This window comes from Pyrus communis, chromosome 5, assembly GCF_963583255.1.
Source record: "Pyrus communis chromosome 5, drPyrComm1.1, whole genome shotgun sequence".
Taxonomy (NCBI): Eukaryota; Viridiplantae; Streptophyta; class Magnoliopsida; order Rosales; family Rosaceae; genus Pyrus; species Pyrus communis.
Window position 1 is genome coordinate 28,554,670 of NC_084807.1, and position 17,903 is coordinate 28,572,572.

Sequence of the window (17,903 nt, forward strand, 5' to 3'; positions counted from 1 at the left end):
GTTTTCACTCCTCACACCGACCGCGTAAGAAATAGGACTTGAAAGTTGAAACTAAGCTAAACTTGTTGAAGGTTAAATTGGGAGGATTTGAAGAAACGTCACATGTTAGAAAGTTGCAGATAAACTCTGAAAAGTTAAACAAACCTTACAAAGGACATAAGGTCCCTAGTCCAGATTGAGAGGCCAAAAAAGATGATTAAGATTCTTATAAATGGATTCTTCGTATATTTGATACATATTGATGAAGATACGATTTTCGATTTTATGATATTGAAATAGTAAATTTAATAATAAACGATTTGAATTGTTAGATTTGTATTATAACATTGAAAATATTAGAGAGATTATATTTTTGTATGAATACTATTTCGCTACTTGAAGAGTAGGCATTTCTCTTATGATAAAAACTGTTCATATTATATATAGCTTCATAAAGATAGCATTTGTAAAAAATCGATTAAAATTAGGCCATTTGGTGGTTGAATTGTTTTAAACATAAGAATAAAATTGGCAGAAGCATTATGAATTGTTTATGTATTTACTATAATAAGTCGACTAAATAACTTTATTTTTTATTCATCTTTATAGAGCAATTCATAATATTAACAGTTTTAATCATAAGTAAAAAAAGTCTATGATTGTAATTCGAACACAATTTTTTTAAGTTAAAGTTCTTTACGTACCACATACGACACATGGAAGCATCACCTGCAAATTTTGTAATTTCAAAAAACAAAAATAATATTTTTTTAAAGAATAATAAAGAAAAAGTACTATAAATACTTGGTCTCTGTCGGCGTCCTCGTGCACACCGAAGTTAGCAGTGAGAACCAGAAGGAGGCAGAGCAAAGATTTATCGACAGATTTCTGAGAGAGAGAGCGAGAGTGCGAGTGGCTATAAAAACAGTTTGTGCTAATTTTCGTTTCCCGCTCACTTGAATCGTCACGAACACCCAATTTGTGATCAACCCCAGGCAAGACCAACCCTTCTCGTTCTCTCTCTCTCTCTCTCTCTCTCTCTCTCTCTCTCTCTCTCTCTCTCTAAATATATATCTCTGGTTTCTGCATCTCTCTCTACGTCTCAACGACCTGCTGTACGTTCCCTCATTCTTTCTATTTAATCTCTGCCGCTCTGCAAGTTTTGTAGAAAAATGTGGGTTTCCCATTTTTTATTTTTTGATTAGTTTTCCTAATTTTGTATAAGCAGAGTGATATTCTCACCCTCTCGGCCTTCGCTTTTGGGAACCCTCTTTTGCTAATGGCTTAAAACCCTAGGCTTTTGTTGTTTCCCGGGAAAGTTGTGGCCGAGAAATGGAAAAAAACTTTTACTTTCTGTTGATTGCTGAAACAAATGAAACGTAGGTCTTTTTTTCCTTTTGCTCGAAAGGTTTCTCAGCAGCCAAACAGAATTTCAGGAGAGAAAACAACAATGAATTATCAATTTAATTCATTTATCTTTTAATTTCCCTTCTTTTGCTTTTGGTACTTGTTGGTACAGAGGACCAGATTTCTGAAGTGTTTTTGGGATTCTCTGGGTGGGTAATACTTTTCTTTATTCGGTGTTAGGTCTGACGGTGGTTAGGACTTTACTCTGCGGCGTTTGACTGGAAAATTTAAAAATAATAAGTTGTGGTAGTGGTTGCTGAGGTAATGCTGGAACTAGTCTGGTACTATTCAGAAATTTAGTTCTTTTTTAATGCAATAGAGTCTGGAGTTGGCTGTATGAATCTAGAACGCACTACTCTCGGTTTTCCGCCAAGGCTTCGTGGTAATAAAAAAATTATTTGGGACCCAGTACATAAATTAAATAGCTTCAGATGATTCTTTCGTTCTTTGTGGTGGTGTGTGATAGAAATTCATGATTTAATTAGTAGATTAATAGCTTGTGCTGTGAATTTTGTGATGTGATTTAGTTTGGAAAAGATCTTGCATTGATTGTGGATGTTGACTTAAGTCAAATCCTTTCTGCTTTGATAGGAAGATTCTATGTGCAAATCAAGCTTACTTAAACAAAAAGTTTTAAACTTTACATTTTTTTAATTCCTGATGCTTTAGCTTAAACCCTTTAAGCTTGGAATAGTTTTTGTGATAGTTCTTCTGGTATGCCATTTGTTTTAACATTGTTTGTTTTAATCTGATTGTTCAAGACAGATGCTTTAACTTTGTGCAACATGAGTGCGTTTGTGCTGTGACAGAAGAATCCTTTTTTAATTCTTGAAGATGGTTTTCATTGCGAATGTGTTTTTTCCGCTATATGTTACTTATGAGTATGTATTGATTGTTAGAGACTGGAGACGGATAAGAAAAAGATAATATATGGAGGGAGGCGCAGGAAGAGGTTTGGAATGCCAGAAGACTATGGATGGGAAGGCGAGTAACGGGAGTGGTTCGGAGAAGGCCATCCCTTCTTGTTGCTTGAAGGCTAGGGCTTCTATCCCTGAGCCGGAGGCAAAATGTCACCCTACTGTTGTTTCTGGGTGGTTCTCAGAATCCCAGTCTCGCTCTGGTCATTATCTATGATTTTTCACCTTTGTAAATGGACTTCTTGTTGGTTGTTTGTATAATTTGAAACTTTCTTTTATTTTTTGTAATTGCAGAGAAGGCTTGTAAAAAGCTTTATTTCAACAACCCGATGTGGCCAGGTATGCGCTTGTACGCATCCACACATTTCATGTTCACAATTGTAGTTTCTTTATATACCACACAACGCATGTTTCATTTTTGACGTATCCCTTTATTGTGTTCTTGACTGAGGTTGCTAAGTTTTATTGCTGGTCATGATACTCTTGCTTATTTTGTGATCTTTCATTCTCAGTATTACTTTAGGAAAACTTGTCCATTAGAGGAACCCTTTGTCAAATTTACAATGTTTTCATGTAATGAGGAAAGATAAAAGGAACGGAGTAGCTATTTTCGTTTCATCGATATCTTGTATTGGCAACTCCATGGTCTGAATTTCATTTGGTAACTTGTTGAAGCTTTTGGTAATTGTTGTCTTCTTCTTTCTTTTTCTCACCATTTAAAGTAGTGCTTCTTTAAACTTTTTCGCTTCCAATAAAAATACTCCTTTTTGAAATTTCGCACCTCTAACTTGAAATAGTTTCCGTGCATCTAGTTGTGTTTGATGGTTTTCATTTTTGTTTTTATTATTATTATTATTATTTTTTCAGGTGAAGCTCATTCACTGAAAGTAGAAAATATTCTGTATAGGGGAAAATCAGAGTTCCAAGAGATTTTGGTGTTTGAGGTTGGTCATTTTTGTGTTAAGACAGTTGAATTTGGTTGTTTATCTACCTTGTGTTCCTTCTTTTATTCTTATTTATGACGTGAATTCCTTTATATGCAGTCCTCAATATATGGAAAAGTGCTTGTTCTTGATGGCCTTGTCCAGCTGAGTGAGAAAGATGAATGTGCATACCAGGAGATGATAGCACATCTACCTCTTTGTTCAATTACCTCCCCCAAGACAGTAATTTTACATGATCCATCCCTTGTGTTTTTTGTTGTGCGTGTTTAAGGTCTGAATCTCTTGATCAAACAATCACCCATGACCATGAGAATAGATCGTATAACTAGATTAAGATCAATTTTTAGCGTTTATTTCCAAAAGTAAAGTAATTTATCTGGGATTTGAATAGAGTTTGAATGTTCTTCATGCACTTTTCTTTTGCATGTTCTGGTGTTATTCAGTAGTTTCAGTGGGTATTGTATGGGAAGCTTAAGATGGTAATGGTCAACTGAACCCGAATAGGTGAGCTCATGGTCATGTTGCTGACCTTACTATGAATTGTAAAGGTTATCTATACATTTTGGGATCCCTTGTTAATTATGACTTATGAGCCAGGCATCAGATATAGTGTTTAGCTCTTAAAATTGTAGCTATCTACCTCATGTTGGCTGGACTTGGATGCAATGATTTTGTAGCCATATCTGCACAATGGTATTACTCTGTCACACTGCGAGTGGATTTGGCAGCAGTTATCCTGTAGATGACCATTTGCTCTGTGAACCAGTTTCCTTGTTCGGCAAAGAATAGGGCATCGAATGTGAAATAGTGTTAGTATGAATTCAAAACCCACATCCTTATAATAATTTGACTTGGTTACAGCCTGGTGATTGCAGTTTGATTTACTTTTGTGCTGGAAATGAGAAGCATTTTGCCTTCATATATTTGTTTTTGTCTTCTTATATCGCCTTATATGATTTTTTGTGCAGGTTCTGGTTGTTGGCGGTGGTGATGGTGCGGTTCTTAGGGAGGTATCTTGCCATCCTTCTGTTGAGCATATTGATATATGTGAGATAGATAAGATGGTTATTGATGTAAGTGGTGTAAGGTCCTCCATGTATTTTATGTTAAGAATATGAGATGACTAACTAATTTCTTTTGTTTGGCTTTTTGTAGGTGTCCAAGAAGTTTTTTCCTCAGTTAGCTGTTGGATTTCAGGACCCTCGCGTCCACCTTCACATCGCTGATGGTAGGTTTAATACTTACTATTTGTTGATTAAATTGTTAATGTCAAATTGACTTTGTATTTGGATTATATCTCATTTTGAATCCATGACAGCTACTGAATTCTTAAGGCTTGCACCTGAAGGGAAGTATGATGCTGTAATTGTTGATTCGTCAGACCCTGTTGGTATGTTTTTTATTTTTACAATAGTTTTGCCGTGCACTTATTGGCTGGCTGACTTCAAACTATTGTTGAATTGATTTGTGAGCATCTAAAGATGTCTTTGTCTGCTGTGGTTTTCGTATAAATATTACAGATGACATGTTTGTTTCTGGTTACTTTCTTTTCTGTGCCCCCCTCCTCCGTATCTCCCTTGCTTGATCTCGATATGCAATGTAAAGACTTTTCATAACAAGGTTTCTAAAATCTAGTGCTTAAATGTACGGTTTCCTTTGGATGCAGGTCCCGCCCAAGAGCTTGTAGAGAAGCCATTTTTTGAGACAATAGCTAGAGCATTAAGGCCTGGTGGTGTTCTCTGTAACATGGCAGAGAGCATGTGGCTCCATACACATCTTATTCAAGATATGATCTCTGTTTGCCATCAAACATTCAAGGGGTCTGTCGAATATGCTTGGGCGAGTGTTCCCACGTATCCAAGGTAACACTGCAGTTTCCTTTCCTCGCATTAATCTACTCTCTCACTCTCAACCTTTACATATATTTACAAGTTTTTAGCATAGAAAAGAAGTCTTGAGCTTCCGTGTGAAGTTGTATTGATATAATGAAATCATTCTTACTTGTGAGATTACTTGTCATGCAGTGGGGTGATAGGTTTTCTGTTGTGCTCGACAGCCGGGCCTCCCGTTGATTTCAAAAACCCCGTCAATTCTATTGAGAAGTTAGAAGGAGCTCTCAAACATAAGAGAGAACTCAAGTTCTATAACTCCGAGGTAGGAGTCATTTTCTGATTCAGCTTACATAGCAATCTGCTGTATTTGCATCCTTTTCGTTTGCTTTAGATATACTTGTAAAGCAAAATAATTGTTTGTTTGGCAGATGCACTCAGCTGCCTTTGCGTTGCCTGCTTTCTTGAGAAGGGAGGTGAGTGCGCTACGTGAATCTTCAACGCCGGCAGGACAAATCGGCGAGAAGTAGTTATTAGGAGAGACAACGGTTGCTTGAGTAGCAAATGGAAAACTAGAAAATAGGTAAGCTCTTCCTTTAGAGGCATTGGTTGGATTTCAATAATTGTGGATGATATGGACATTTGACATTAATGTTATTGGAAATTTTACTATGGCGATCAAATAATTATGTATCCGACTTTAAATTATGGTTTTATACTTTATACTCAAAATTCCGATTTTCTCAGGTAGGTGTTCAGGGCTTAGGGTTTAGGTTTGAATAATAATTTTGCGTTCTAATACTATTTTAGTGCGCTAATAACATAACGACTTTTGGATTCACGTTTAGGGTTAGTCCAAGTTGTAACGGTGTGTGGGAAAATTAGTTTGGATTATGATAGATTAAGTGCCTTCCATCAAAACAAAAACTATTTCCTCATAGGTCCAATGGGCCGACTTACAACGAAACCCACTTTCTTGTAATCTATATGTTTAAACCAGGCCCAATGGGCCATATTAGACCTTTCTGTTCCTCCCATTAAACAATGCCATGACAGAATTCAAAGACATGCCACGTTGACCAAAACAGGAGAAAGAGAACGCTAAAAAACTGCAACTACAATCGTGAACAGTTGTTCATAAGGTACATGGACATGGGACGTGCAGGAGGACTAATGGGGGCGTACAGCAGGTTTGAGATACTGGATTCTTGGCGTCGAGCTTGTAGAGCTCTCGATGCCACTCAGTAAGGGCTGTCCATGATGAGTAACGTTAATATTGTTGTTGTTGCTGCTGTGGTTCATGTTGTTTGAATCCCGCCACAATGCACATTTGGAGCATTTGGAGACTATACTTGTCAAGTCCTTGGCCATAAGAACAAAAGCTTCGACTTTTGTATGGCATTGGACGGTTTGGGCGGAGATAGGAAGATGGGACGGAGATGATGCCCAGTAGAGAAGCTTTTCGCCGTAGAACAAGCCTTTCTTAAACGTGTTGGTTGGCATTGACGAGGATTGAGAACCCGATGATGATCCACCACCATATCGACTCTGATCACCGCCCACATAAGTCCAAATAAACCCTTCCGTAACGAAGATCATCCAATCGAGAAATTCTCCTGTTCGAATAACGAAGCTATTCTCGTCGTACAACACTGGCTTCAGATAGTCGCAGATCATTTTCAACACTTTTTCATCCATTTCTTTGAGCGTTGGTACTATACATGTTATATGCATGCATGCATATTAGCTTAATCATATCTAATTAATCGCATCACATAGATTATTAATCATGTAAAGATATAAGAGGGGTTGAGGTTGCACATACTGTCCTTAGGGTACTCATGAAGAGAAAACGCTTTAGGGGTTTCTTGGTGTACCAAGGAAGAATGGAGAACAGATTCTCCAGATCAGCATCTTTGTTTTCTTTCAGTTTTTGTTTTATGTTTTTCTTGATCTCTTTTTTCAAATCTTCTGGGAGATCATTTTTCACCATCCACTCTTCTATTTGTCGCTCTTTCATCTTAATCTTCCGTCTTATCTCCTCCGACTCTGTAGTTGCCAATTGCATAAACGTCTGTATGTACGTCACACAACAAATACTTGTTATTGGTAATTCTATTTAAACACCAAAAATAAAAAACTGATACACATGTTGTCACACTACACATTGAAAATAAACCCTAATTAAGAAGGACATTAAATGAAAATTTTAAGGAAAAACAACAGAGCAAGTGTTTTTAAAATGACTGAAAGACTTTTAGTGAAAATATTTTTGGAACCTATCTTGGTAAAAAGCAAGTGAATATTGGAAAAACACTTGAAGTGCTTTGTGGAAAAAGCATATAACTGTTGCTTCCTCCAGAAAGCACCAAAAATAATTTTTTTTTTCTAAAAACACTTTCAGTCATTTTAAAAGCACTTATAAATAAACCCAGAAATTTAATATCAACCTGTACATTTCCTAGGAGATATAAAAATAGGAGTAATCCAATGATAGAAATAAGAATTGCAAACAAGTTTTCCCACACATAAGTACTTGTTGTCAGATTTGTGCCAAAGTTGCTGCAAAAAATTTATTCAAAGAATGATCAAGAAATGTGACAAAATAAGATAAATGTTTACATAATTCGTTGTTGATGAATTGCCAACCTTAAATTTCGCAATCCCCACCAAAACGAGTAGAAGAACTTGCTCGGAAAATCCAACGACGCCGTGTTTCCAGATTGAAGGGAATCAAGAAATATTCCAAAATCAAACGGTGGTGTAGTATTTGCAGTAACATTTATGGGACAAGATTCATTCAGAGATAATGCAATGATTCTTGGGGTAGTACTACTAGTAGAAAAACATGTTTGCGCGACGGAATCTTGCGCGACGCACCAAATTTCGTCGCGCAAAGTATGTTTGCGCGACCTAAAAGACAAAGCGTCGCGCAAACAGCCTTTGCGCGACCCAGGAACTTGTACGTCACGCAAACATACTTTTGCGCGACCCAGGAACTTATGCGTCACGCAAACATACTTTGCGCGACGAAATGTACCGTCGCGCAAATGCCGTTTGCGCGACATTTTGTACGTCGCGCAATATCTTGGCGCCAAACAAAGAATGTTTTACCGCTTTTTTTCCAACTTTGCGCGACGCATGTGCACATGCGTCGCGCAAAGTGGTTTTGCGCGACGTACGTACACTTGCGTCGCGCAAAACAGGTTTGCGCGACGCATGTGCAAGTGCGTCGCGCAAAGTCAACGACTTTTCCTACTCCACTTAATCAGTTTGGGAGGCAGAAACTGCAAATAGGCAGGAAATTTCGTTGACCCAGTCATTGACTCTCTACCGCGTAACAAGGGCATATCTGATAGAGAGAATATACTTTTGGTTATACTCAAGATTTTACTTATTGACCTTGCTAATTTTGTATGGAGGGTAAACTGTAGAACTAGTAGAAAAATCATCAAAATTTTAAGTGATGATGTTATTGACCTTGCTCAATATTCGTGTTACCAGTGCGGGAGTTTAGGGTACCTTTACAACTTTTAAACAGAAAATTAAGACGGAATATGATGGGTGCGGCAAATTTCTCATTTTTTGTTTCTCTATGCATGAATGTTCAATCATTCCCGTTTCTCTATGCATGAATGTTCCATCATTCCCGCATCCGTTCTTGTTAATCCACACACCAAAACACACAAGCCTCGCACGTCCCGTACCGTGCCTTGGCCTCGAGTATGTCTTGTTATATGAATTACCACCCATGACACATTCGTTCACGCGCCATCGTTATAATAATTACCCCCAAAATATTAAGTCTATCTATAATAATTATATATATATATATTAAATTTTATAAAAACTATAATAATTATGAATTAATAATTTAATATGCATGAATATGATGCATTGCATTGCATCCATTGAAATTTGATGTGATTTGTTTCCATTCAAATTTCAATAATGAATTTCTTGCCGTTGCCAACTTGCCGCCCTTTTTGAAAAAAAAAATGGAGGGAAAATGAAAATGTTAAGAAAAGTTGAAAATGAAACAAAAAAGTGAGGGAATTAGGGAAAGATGTTGGAGGGAAAAGTGAAAATGATAAGAAAAAGTTGAAAAGGAAACAAAAAAGAGAGGGAAAAATGAAAATTAATAGAAGTGGTGAGAAATTTTTTTTTTTTTTTTTTTAAGTTATTAACTTTTTATCACACACATTACTGTCATGACATATCTCACTATTTTTATAATGACACGCGTGACACGTGATGTATGTACTATTCCGTGTACCAGTCAATTATAATTTATACGTACAAAATAAATAGATTTAAATCTACTTAATAAATATATATATATACACACACACACACAGAACTTGATTGATGGCATACGAATTCTCCAAAACTAATTTCAACGATCCCAACCGTCAAACTTGTTTGTATATGCTTTGAGATCACATCAACAAAAAATCATAAAAAATAAACATTCAGAGATCAAGTAACGGGACAAAGCTTTTCAACGGTTATAAACGAAAAATCACGATTTAACGGTTATTTTAACTCCGATTTTGATGATTTTTTATAACTACACTCTTTGACCCTATATGAATACAATGAATGAATTCGATCTTCAATTTAAAATATTTACACAAGTGGATACCACAAAATCTTATGTTAGTATAAATAAACTCTAAGTGTTAGTCAATCTATCGTTTTACGAATTCTCCAAAACTAATTTCAACGATCCAAACCGTCAAAATTGTTTGTATATGCTTGGAGATCACATCAGCAAAAATTCACAAAAAAAAAACATTCAGAGATCAAGTAACGGGACAAAGCTTTTCAACGGTTATAAACGAAAAATCACGATTTAACGGTTATTTTAACTCCGATTTTGATGATTTTTTATAACTACACTCCTTGACCCTATATGAATACAATGAATGAATTCGATCTTCAATTTAAAATATTTACACAAGTGGATGTGAATTTGATCTTCAATTTAAAATATTTACAAAGAATGAATTCCATCTTGTATACGTATAACATCAAACCACATTTGTTAGAAAAATATATTATAGTGGGGTTTATGTAAAAAAAAAATTTGAATTTCAAAGGAAGAAATTGTATGTACATTTTCATATATTTTATAACTAAATACTTTTGCTTGGTTAATTAATTATTCTTTCGAATTTAATTACAATATTTATCAAAAATTAAAAAAAAAAAAAAAGTTTGACCAAAACTACTCCCCACTTTGCACGACCAATCACTTTGCACGACACATGGCTCTGTCGCGCAAACCCACTTTGCGTGACCCATGTGTACGTCGCGCAAAGTGAGTTTGCGTGACGCCTTCGTTGGTCGTGCAAAGTGGGTTTGCGCGGCTACGGCATGCGTCGCGCAAACTCACTTTGCGCGACGCACAAAGTAGGTCGTGCAAAGTGGATTTGCGCGACGCACTCCGTTGGTCGCGCAAACGCACTTTGCGCGACGCATGCCGTGGCCGTCGCGCAAACCCACTTTGCGCGACGCACGCCGTGGAGCGTCGCGCAAACCCTAGCGTCTCAGACTTTGCGCGACGATTAACGCGCGACGAAGGTTGCATCGCGCAAACCCTTAGGCAACGATTTTTTACTTTGCGCGACGAAAGTACCTACGTCGCGCAAAGTGTTTTTTTTACTAGCGTACTATTGTCACAGAAAAAAGTACTACTCATGCATCCCATACTAGGGTTTTTGCATGCCCGATGCCAACATGATGTCTCTCGTTGTATAGAAAAAAAGTACCAAAAAGCTCCGAGTACCTAAAAAACAAGAAGCTAATTAATTTCATATCGTAAAATTAAGGGTAAATCCTTAATTAGTACAAATGTTTAAGTCAAACAAAAGCTAGTTTTGCCAAACTAAGACTAAAGTGAATTACTGCTCGAGTTAGTCCAATGGTAAGGTGAATAGGATGATAAATAGGACTAAATTATTTTTGGAATTAAACGACATAATGAAATTTAGAAGACTAAAATAGGAGTAAAATTGACAATGAAAAAGAAACTTACATGACTTGCGAGGATGTAAAGGAAAAAATTGAATGCACCTTTGGCCCATATTCCAGTTCGTGAAAGGTTGTTAGAGGATAGGTGAATTCGATAAATCCTTGGAAGATATTGGGCAAGAAGAAAAAAATTTAGAACCTTTCTTTTCTCCAAATATCCAGAGCCTCTCATTTTGAAGCAAAACACCTACTAACAGCACCTGGGCAAAACAAACAAACAAACAAAGCTAGTTAAACTTCAAGCTAATCATATAATTCACAAAAAACATTAGAAAGTTATTAGCGCTCCATAAAAGACATTCTGTACTTTAAACATGTAAATATAAGAGAGAAAAAGAACTTGGTTTGAGTGCAGAACGATTTTTCTGGAGTTCAAATAACAACATCTAAAAAATTGATCAAGCTTTAATTCTCATTGTCATACTTGTGGGATGGGAAGAACTGCAAGAATGTCAGTAACCATCGAGCGCCAAGACAACTTCCTGGCTGCTGCCATAGCTTTCGATTCCCAACCGGCATTTTCCATTTCTTGTGAGTTGACAGATTTAATGGCCTGACGAATTTGATGAATAATATGCACTACGAAAATGAGATCTGTGAGCGGTCGCAAAATAAGAGTTACATTCTTCAGCTTTTTGTCCATTCCAAGGCACTTCTTGTCTTCATCGATGAATGGAATGTAAAAGAACAAAGGGTCCAGTGACACAGCAATCACACATGAAATTACAAATATTTTGTTCCACGGTGGAATATTTGCAAGAAGTCGATCCACTTTTGGCCTTTTAAATTTTTTACCAGGTGAAGCTCCTCCAGGTTGCAGGTTAGGTCTGTTGGGATTGTAAGGTCTTTCGCTGAGAAGAAAATGCAAATCAGAAAAGGGGAAAACACGAATTTGTGCCATAACTTTGAAGATCCAGAAGAACAAAAAAAAATGCAAAAAGGAGAACAAAAGTGTGTGGAAATCATTTTTCTAAATTATGAAATACTTTTCAGAGCGTACTTCCTTTCTTTTTGAGAGAAACTAACCTGAATTGAATGGTGAACTCATTATTCGTGACATGCATCATTGGACACTGTTTACGTTCGACCGATTGTCCTGAAAAATTGAAAGAATATATGAACAGGTAGAGTAATTTACTTCTTTGGGAAAGAAAGCATGAACTAATACTGATAGCGGTATGTATAATGTATTGATGAACTTACAAGCTAGAAAGATAACAGGGGTTTTCTTTGGAAACAAATGATTGGCAATGTGGAAGAGAAAATTGTGTCGGATTCAATTTTATTAGCACAATGTACATAGTCGTTGACGAAGAACTTGTCCAAGTCTTTTCCAAATATTCTCCTAATCTTCCTGCTTCATTTAATTTAATTTAAGTTCAACTTGTAGTTCCAATCGACGCTATCAAGTTGCTTGATATGCTTGTTTTTTTTCCCCATTTAGAGATAAACTTAATCTAGCTGCTTTTTTGACTAAACTCTTAAAAGAATAATGAGGAATCAATAATTGAAAGATATACAAAACGAATGAACCTCTAGCTCAAGTTGTAATATTATTCAAATTTCCTAGAAGGAGGCGCGCGTGCGCGCACATATATATATATATACACACGCGCACACACACCCATCTATCAGCTCTTCTTTCTTAAAAGAGAATATAGTCGTTGACGAAGAACTTGTGTACGTCTTTATTTAACCATTAATGGTTTGTACATGGTCGTTGACGAAGAACTTGTGTAAGTCTTTATTTAACCATGAATGGTTTGTACATATTCGTTGACGAAGAACTAGTCCAAGTCTTTTCCAAATATTCTCCTAATCTTCCTGCTTCATTTAATTTAATTTAAGTTCAACTTGTAGTTCCAAACGACGCTATCAAGTTGCTTGATATACTTGTTTTTTTTTCCCCATTTAGAGACAAACTTAATCTAGCTGCTCTTTTTGACTAAACTCTTAAAAGAATAGAGAGGAATCAATAATTGAAAGATATACAAAACGAATGAACCTCTAGCTCAAGTTGTAATATTATTCAAATTTCCTAGAAGGAGGCACACATAGCGTGCGCACACACATCCATCTATCAGCTCTCCTTTCTTAAAAGAGAATATATTACACTGTAGCAAAAACATATTAGGTTATCAACCCATCTATGATCCCTATAACCCTTACCCATATATTATTTTTTTGGTCCAACGATAGGTGTGTTATTTTAGATGTTAAATTAGAGAACCGACGAAATTTGAACTCACGCTGTGATGCTATGACAACACTTATCTCCACCACTATAGTAGAGGATCATTTGCCCCATATATCATTTGATATATCCAATTATATCCCTATAACTGTTGATCAAATTCCAATTAATCAACGAGCACTTTTTTTTTCTTTGGCACATACCAATTTACCAAATACTAAATACTCATTATATATTTTTTAGGCATAATATGTTGTAAGCTTGGGATACACCAGGTTGGTACATTAATTATGTTATGATACCGATCTAATTAGTTTTTTTAGCTTCAATACAAGGACGGATCCACATAGGGACTTGGAAGGTCCCAGGACTCGTCGGCGATCCTAAATTCTAGTTATAAATTTTATGGGGACCCCTTGTACTCGAGCATGAGGTCTGTGCAGGTTGTAGGTTGCAAGTTGCAGTGGCTGTCTTCTTCTCAGAGAAGATGACCGCGCACGAAGAAGAAAGAAAATAGGAACCCTTCCTGCCTGTCTCCTCCTTGCTTCTGCCATGGTCTCATCCGTTGGTGCCACCCACTTGTCCTCCAACCTTTCTCTGTCGTTTGGCGGGGGCAGTACATAAGCCCAAATTTCCCCAAATTATTTCAACCATCTTGATAATTTTTCTTATGGGTGAAATTTCCTTCATAATGTTAGTAAGATGGATATGATCTGTCATGGGTTGGTGAAATTTGGGGGTGAAGCTACCATGGCTTCGGGAAAATGGGGAGGGAGGTGATTGGTGGAGGTATGGCAGATTTGTTCTTAGTGAGAGAGAAGGTGAATGTTTGGAAACTAGTAACAGAGAAAAATGGTGTGTTTGGTTAGAAAGATAGTGGGAGTTTGAGGAGAGTTTTAATTGACCGGTGTTTTAAATTTAGTGGTTCATATTAGATAATCAATAACTTAGGTGCTCCCTAGTAACTTATGAAACCTCGTAATGGACGCTGGAATTATGATTTTATAATTTGTAATATTGTTTTGCATATGATTTTTGAATGAAATGTATTATATTTAAATTTTTGATGTTATTTTTGTCTATAAATTTTTTTATCTTTATAATTGGGACCCCCCGAGTTTAAAATTTTGGATCCGCCACTGCTCTAATATTGCATTCTTATTCGAATACTAATGTAAATGGTCCACAAAGTCAATGGGAGAGGAACATGAATAAGAAATAAACAAGTAGTCCGACCAAAACCTTGAGAATCGGCTGTGTCGTTGTATACAAGGAGTAATTATACAGTGGTACTGTGAAAAGATTGTTCTTGAGTAAAAAGTTTGTTAAACAACTTGTCTCAGAGCACAGGGGTCAAAAATAATTTTCACCGTACCATAGATATTTTGGTCAATTTCACATAAAATGGAACGAAAATACATTAAAAATTAAGTATTGTTTGATAGGCTGGTAGCACTATTTGTGCGGATATGAACTGATTAACGTGAGAAGACTTCTAGATCCTCTCTCTATGGAAGAACCCTGCATATACTTCTTCAGCTGCTCCAAATCTTACCATTTCATTCAAAGGCTATGTGTACCACACAACAATTTGCATCCTCTGCAAATCTAGAAGGGCCATAGTGTGCCACTTCGTGGACCTGATGTAATATTTCTTTCTTGGGAAAAAGAAGATTGATATTTGGTTGGCCACTGAGGGTGATTTGATAGGTTTTGTTGAGAAAACCCATGTGTATTCATGAAGTTGTTAATAAAAAGTAAAAACTCTTACTGAAGAGCTACTGCCCAAATAAAATAGAGTACTGTTTCAGTTTTGTATTGAACAATGAGCAGATTATTCATATTTAAGTGGCATATATGGCTATTCATTCAAAGGAAAAAAAAAAAAAAAAGGAATGCCATATGAAGTGTTGCTTACTTTGACACAATGAATGAATCGGCTCAACGGAAACCTAACTTAACTGATTGGAGATCTCATAAAATAGGTTTAATAGGCAAACTAGTTCGTCATGATTCAAAGACGTTAATACACAACATGCCTCATTCCCTTAGGCCTTGTGCCTCTATTTATTATATCATTTTTTCAAGCAATATAACTTTCTAAGTATGTATAACATAGACTTCGTGATCTATTACTTATTATTCTAAAATTATATATGTTTATGTCATGGATGGCTGAGTATCAAAATATAAATCCGTACAACTCCCTACCCAAGTGATGACAAGGTTGAGCGATTGTCAAGAAGACTCACCCCTTCCATATTTCACATCTTGGCAAGGTTGGGTGATTGCAAATAACCCATCTCTGCCATGCAGCATGCTTACATGCTGGCAAAGTTCGATCAAGTCAAGCCCTTCCTCTGTCAACTATTATCTACCCAACTCTTGAACATGGACCCAGTTCGACTCCACCAAGGCAACGTCTCCCAAGTGCTGCACAATAGATTGGCCGTGTGTTGACCCAGCACCCGGACGTTTCACCCAGCAACCAAGTTAAACCCTGATCTACACTTTGACCCGAAAAAGACTCGTCCACATGTCAACTTACGATTGGCTCCTGATCTACCAATATGGAACTTCCACGAGTGACGATCCTCACCGGATTCTCAAATTACATCCGTTTATTATATATCGTGCAGTCAGAAATCATTATAATTTTTTTTATATAAAATTGAATACAAACAGTACCTAACAAAAACTGATCGCACGATTTACAATGAACGAAATGATCTGACGAATATCCTCTTTCACACCTATTTTGGCACCCTGCCAGGTGTCGCCAACGCATTCATTTTCAGTAAACGAGCATTGAATCCCATATCGGACAAACACGAGAGGTTCTCCACATTTTCTCTATAAAAGAGGCATTATTACCCAAAGATGGTAATTATTAACGATTTTTTAGGCTAACTTCTACCAAAATTCTTCTAAATTAGTAGAACCCTTCGGCCGGCACCACAGTGGTGTCAAGGGTGACCCGAGTCTTATTTTGCGGGGTTCTAGGCGAAGATCACTCTTCCAAGTCTACCCAGCTTAAGACTCGACTAAGGTGCAGTCTGAGATTGAAGTGATTAAAAAAAAAGCTGATATGAAAAAAAGTTAGGAAGATTTTTGGTGTTGATTAAAAAAAAAGCTGATATGAAAAGAAGTTAGGAAGATTTTTGGTGTTTGGTAAACTTTGAAAAACAGCTTTATTTCAAAGTTAGGGATGAAAAAAAGCCCAAAACCTGAAGCTGACCAGAAGCTGCAAATAGCAGCTTCCAAAAACAGCTTATTTTCAAAAACACGGGTGAACAGTGTGCGTTTAATGAAATTTTCAATAATCCAAAATTGCCCTCCTTCAGCTCTTGCCTTCAACGCTCTCGCATACCCGAACCAGGAAAACCACTCTCTCGTTCTCCAGGTTTCTCTAGTTCTCTCATTCTCCAGGTTCCTCCAGGTTCCTTTGGTAAGCTTCTCTTGTAAAAATTTGTTATTTATTTGTTTGGATTTTTCAATTTGGGGATGGGAGATTGAGAGGGAAAGAGGGGTGGGAAGAGCAAAGGGATGAGGGTATGGGTGTCGGGAAAAATAATTGGGGATGGAGGGTGGGGAAAAAATTAATTGGGGAAGGTGATATGGTTTGTGGAAAAAAGGAGTCGATCTGGGAAAAATTCTCTTGGAAAAAATTCATGTCCACGACGACATGAAGCGAGTCCCGCCGGAGGTGATCGAGTCGATCCGGAAAAACAAGGTGTGCTTGAAGGGCGGGCTGAAGACTCCGGTGGGCGGCGGCGTGAGCTTGCTCAACGTGCAGCTGAGAAAAGAGCTCGACCTATACGCTTCGCTAGTAAACTGCTTCAACCTACCCAGCCTCCCCACCCGCCACGAGAACATGGACATTGTCGAGAGAACACCGAGGGCGAATACGCCGGGCTCAAGCACGAGGTCGTCCCTAGCGTCGTTGACAGCCTCAAGGTAATCAAAAACCCAAAATTCAATCTTTAGCTCTGCAGTTTTGTGAAAATTGGGAATTGATTGTGAATGTGTTAGGTGATCACCAAGTTCTGCTCGAAGCGAACTGCCAAGTACGCTTTCGAGTATGCCTATTTGAACAACAGGAAGAAGGTGACTGTTGTGCACAAAGCCAACATTATGAAGCTAGCTGATGGGTTGTTCTTGGAGTCCTGCAGAGAGGTTGCTACAAAGTACCCCAAGTATTAATTACAATGAAATCATTGTGGACAATTGCTGTATGCAAATTGTTTCGTAGCCCGAGCAATTTGATGTGATGGTAATGCACTTCAGCTCAGAATTTTGTTTTGTGCATATGGTTTTTATATGTGGAGTGTGGATGTGTTCGTGGCATGATTAAAGTTTTATTTTTTGCTTCTTCTTTGACTAAGTGTGGATAATTTGGTTTAATTTTGGACTTGGTCTGACATCAGTTACTAGGATTTTGTTTGGCAGATGTGTTTGCCTAGTGATTAGGAGTTTGTTTGCAACAAATTATGTCATTCTCTCTTGTATTTCATAGCTTGGGCTTGTCAACCTTATTGTTGCCTAAAAAGTCAAGACTGGCCAGCATTGAGCTACACTTTGGTATTATGCTATTGTG

General features: G+C 37.1%; 2 protein-coding genes and 1 pseudogene across 8 annotated transcripts; 2 read left to right on the plus strand and 1 right to left on the minus strand.

Annotated features, from left to right (window-relative positions):
- Nucleotides 1-826: 826 nt before the first annotated feature.
- Nucleotides 827-5,759, plus strand: LOC137733652 (spermine synthase-like). 7 transcript variants are annotated; one of them, XM_068472793.1, is made up of 12 exons: nucleotides 835-994; nucleotides 1,025-1,094; nucleotides 2,286-2,506; nucleotides 2,598-2,642; nucleotides 3,171-3,247; nucleotides 3,347-3,469; nucleotides 4,216-4,320; nucleotides 4,403-4,475; nucleotides 4,566-4,637; nucleotides 4,914-5,109; nucleotides 5,272-5,401; nucleotides 5,508-5,759. In XM_068472793.1, exons 3-12 carry the CDS (start codon nucleotides 2,317-2,319, stop codon nucleotides 5,604-5,606), a joined length of 1,110 nt encoding a protein of 369 aa, XP_068328894.1. In that variant the 5' UTR covers nucleotides 835-994; nucleotides 1,025-1,094; nucleotides 2,286-2,316; the 3' UTR covers nucleotides 5,607-5,759. The 7 variants fall into 7 exon arrangements, with proteins under 7 accessions (XP_068328895.1, XP_068328894.1, XP_068328893.1 ...); XM_068472792.1 differs by having other exon boundaries at nucleotides 1,029-1,094; XM_068472796.1 differs by lacking the exon at nucleotides 1,025-1,094 and adding an exon at nucleotides 1,567-1,647 and having other exon boundaries at nucleotides 836-974.
- A 137-nt stretch (nucleotides 5,760-5,896) lies between these two features.
- LOC137733653 (cyclic nucleotide-gated ion channel 1-like) lies at nucleotides 5,897-12,449 on the minus strand (annotated as a pseudogene).
- A 4,542-nt stretch (nucleotides 12,450-16,991) lies between these two features.
- On the plus strand, nucleotides 16,992-17,509 carry LOC137734561 (isocitrate dehydrogenase [NAD] regulatory subunit 1, mitochondrial-like). Its single transcript, XM_068473804.1, has 2 exons — nucleotides 16,992-17,263; nucleotides 17,407-17,509. The coding sequence occupies exons 1-2, from the start codon at nucleotides 16,992-16,994 to the stop codon at nucleotides 17,507-17,509; spliced, it is 375 nt and encodes a 124-aa protein (XP_068329905.1).
- Nucleotides 17,510-17,903: the final 394 nt, after the last annotated feature.

Bases quoted from the DNA above. Each gene is read 5' to 3' on its own strand.
- LOC137734561 (XM_068473804.1), top strand. From the start codon at position 16,992: ATGAAGCGAGTCCCGCCGGAGGTGATCGAGTCGATCCGGAAAAACAAG. The intron at 17,264-17,406 runs GTAATCAAAAAC...TTTGAACAACAG, and splicing joins GCGTCGTTGACAGCCTCAAG to GAAGAAGGTGACTGTTGTGC.
- LOC137733652 (XM_068472794.1), top strand. From the start codon at position 2,317: ATGGAGGGAGGCGCAGGAAGAGGTTTGGAATGCCAGAAGACTATGGAT. The intron at 2,507-2,597 runs GTCATTATCTAT...TTGTAATTGCAG, and splicing joins AGAATCCCAGTCTCGCTCTG to AGAAGGCTTGTAAAAAGCTT. The intron at 3,248-3,346 runs GTTGGTCATTTT...CTTTATATGCAG, and splicing joins AAGAGATTTTGGTGTTTGAG to TCCTCAATATATGGAAAAGT.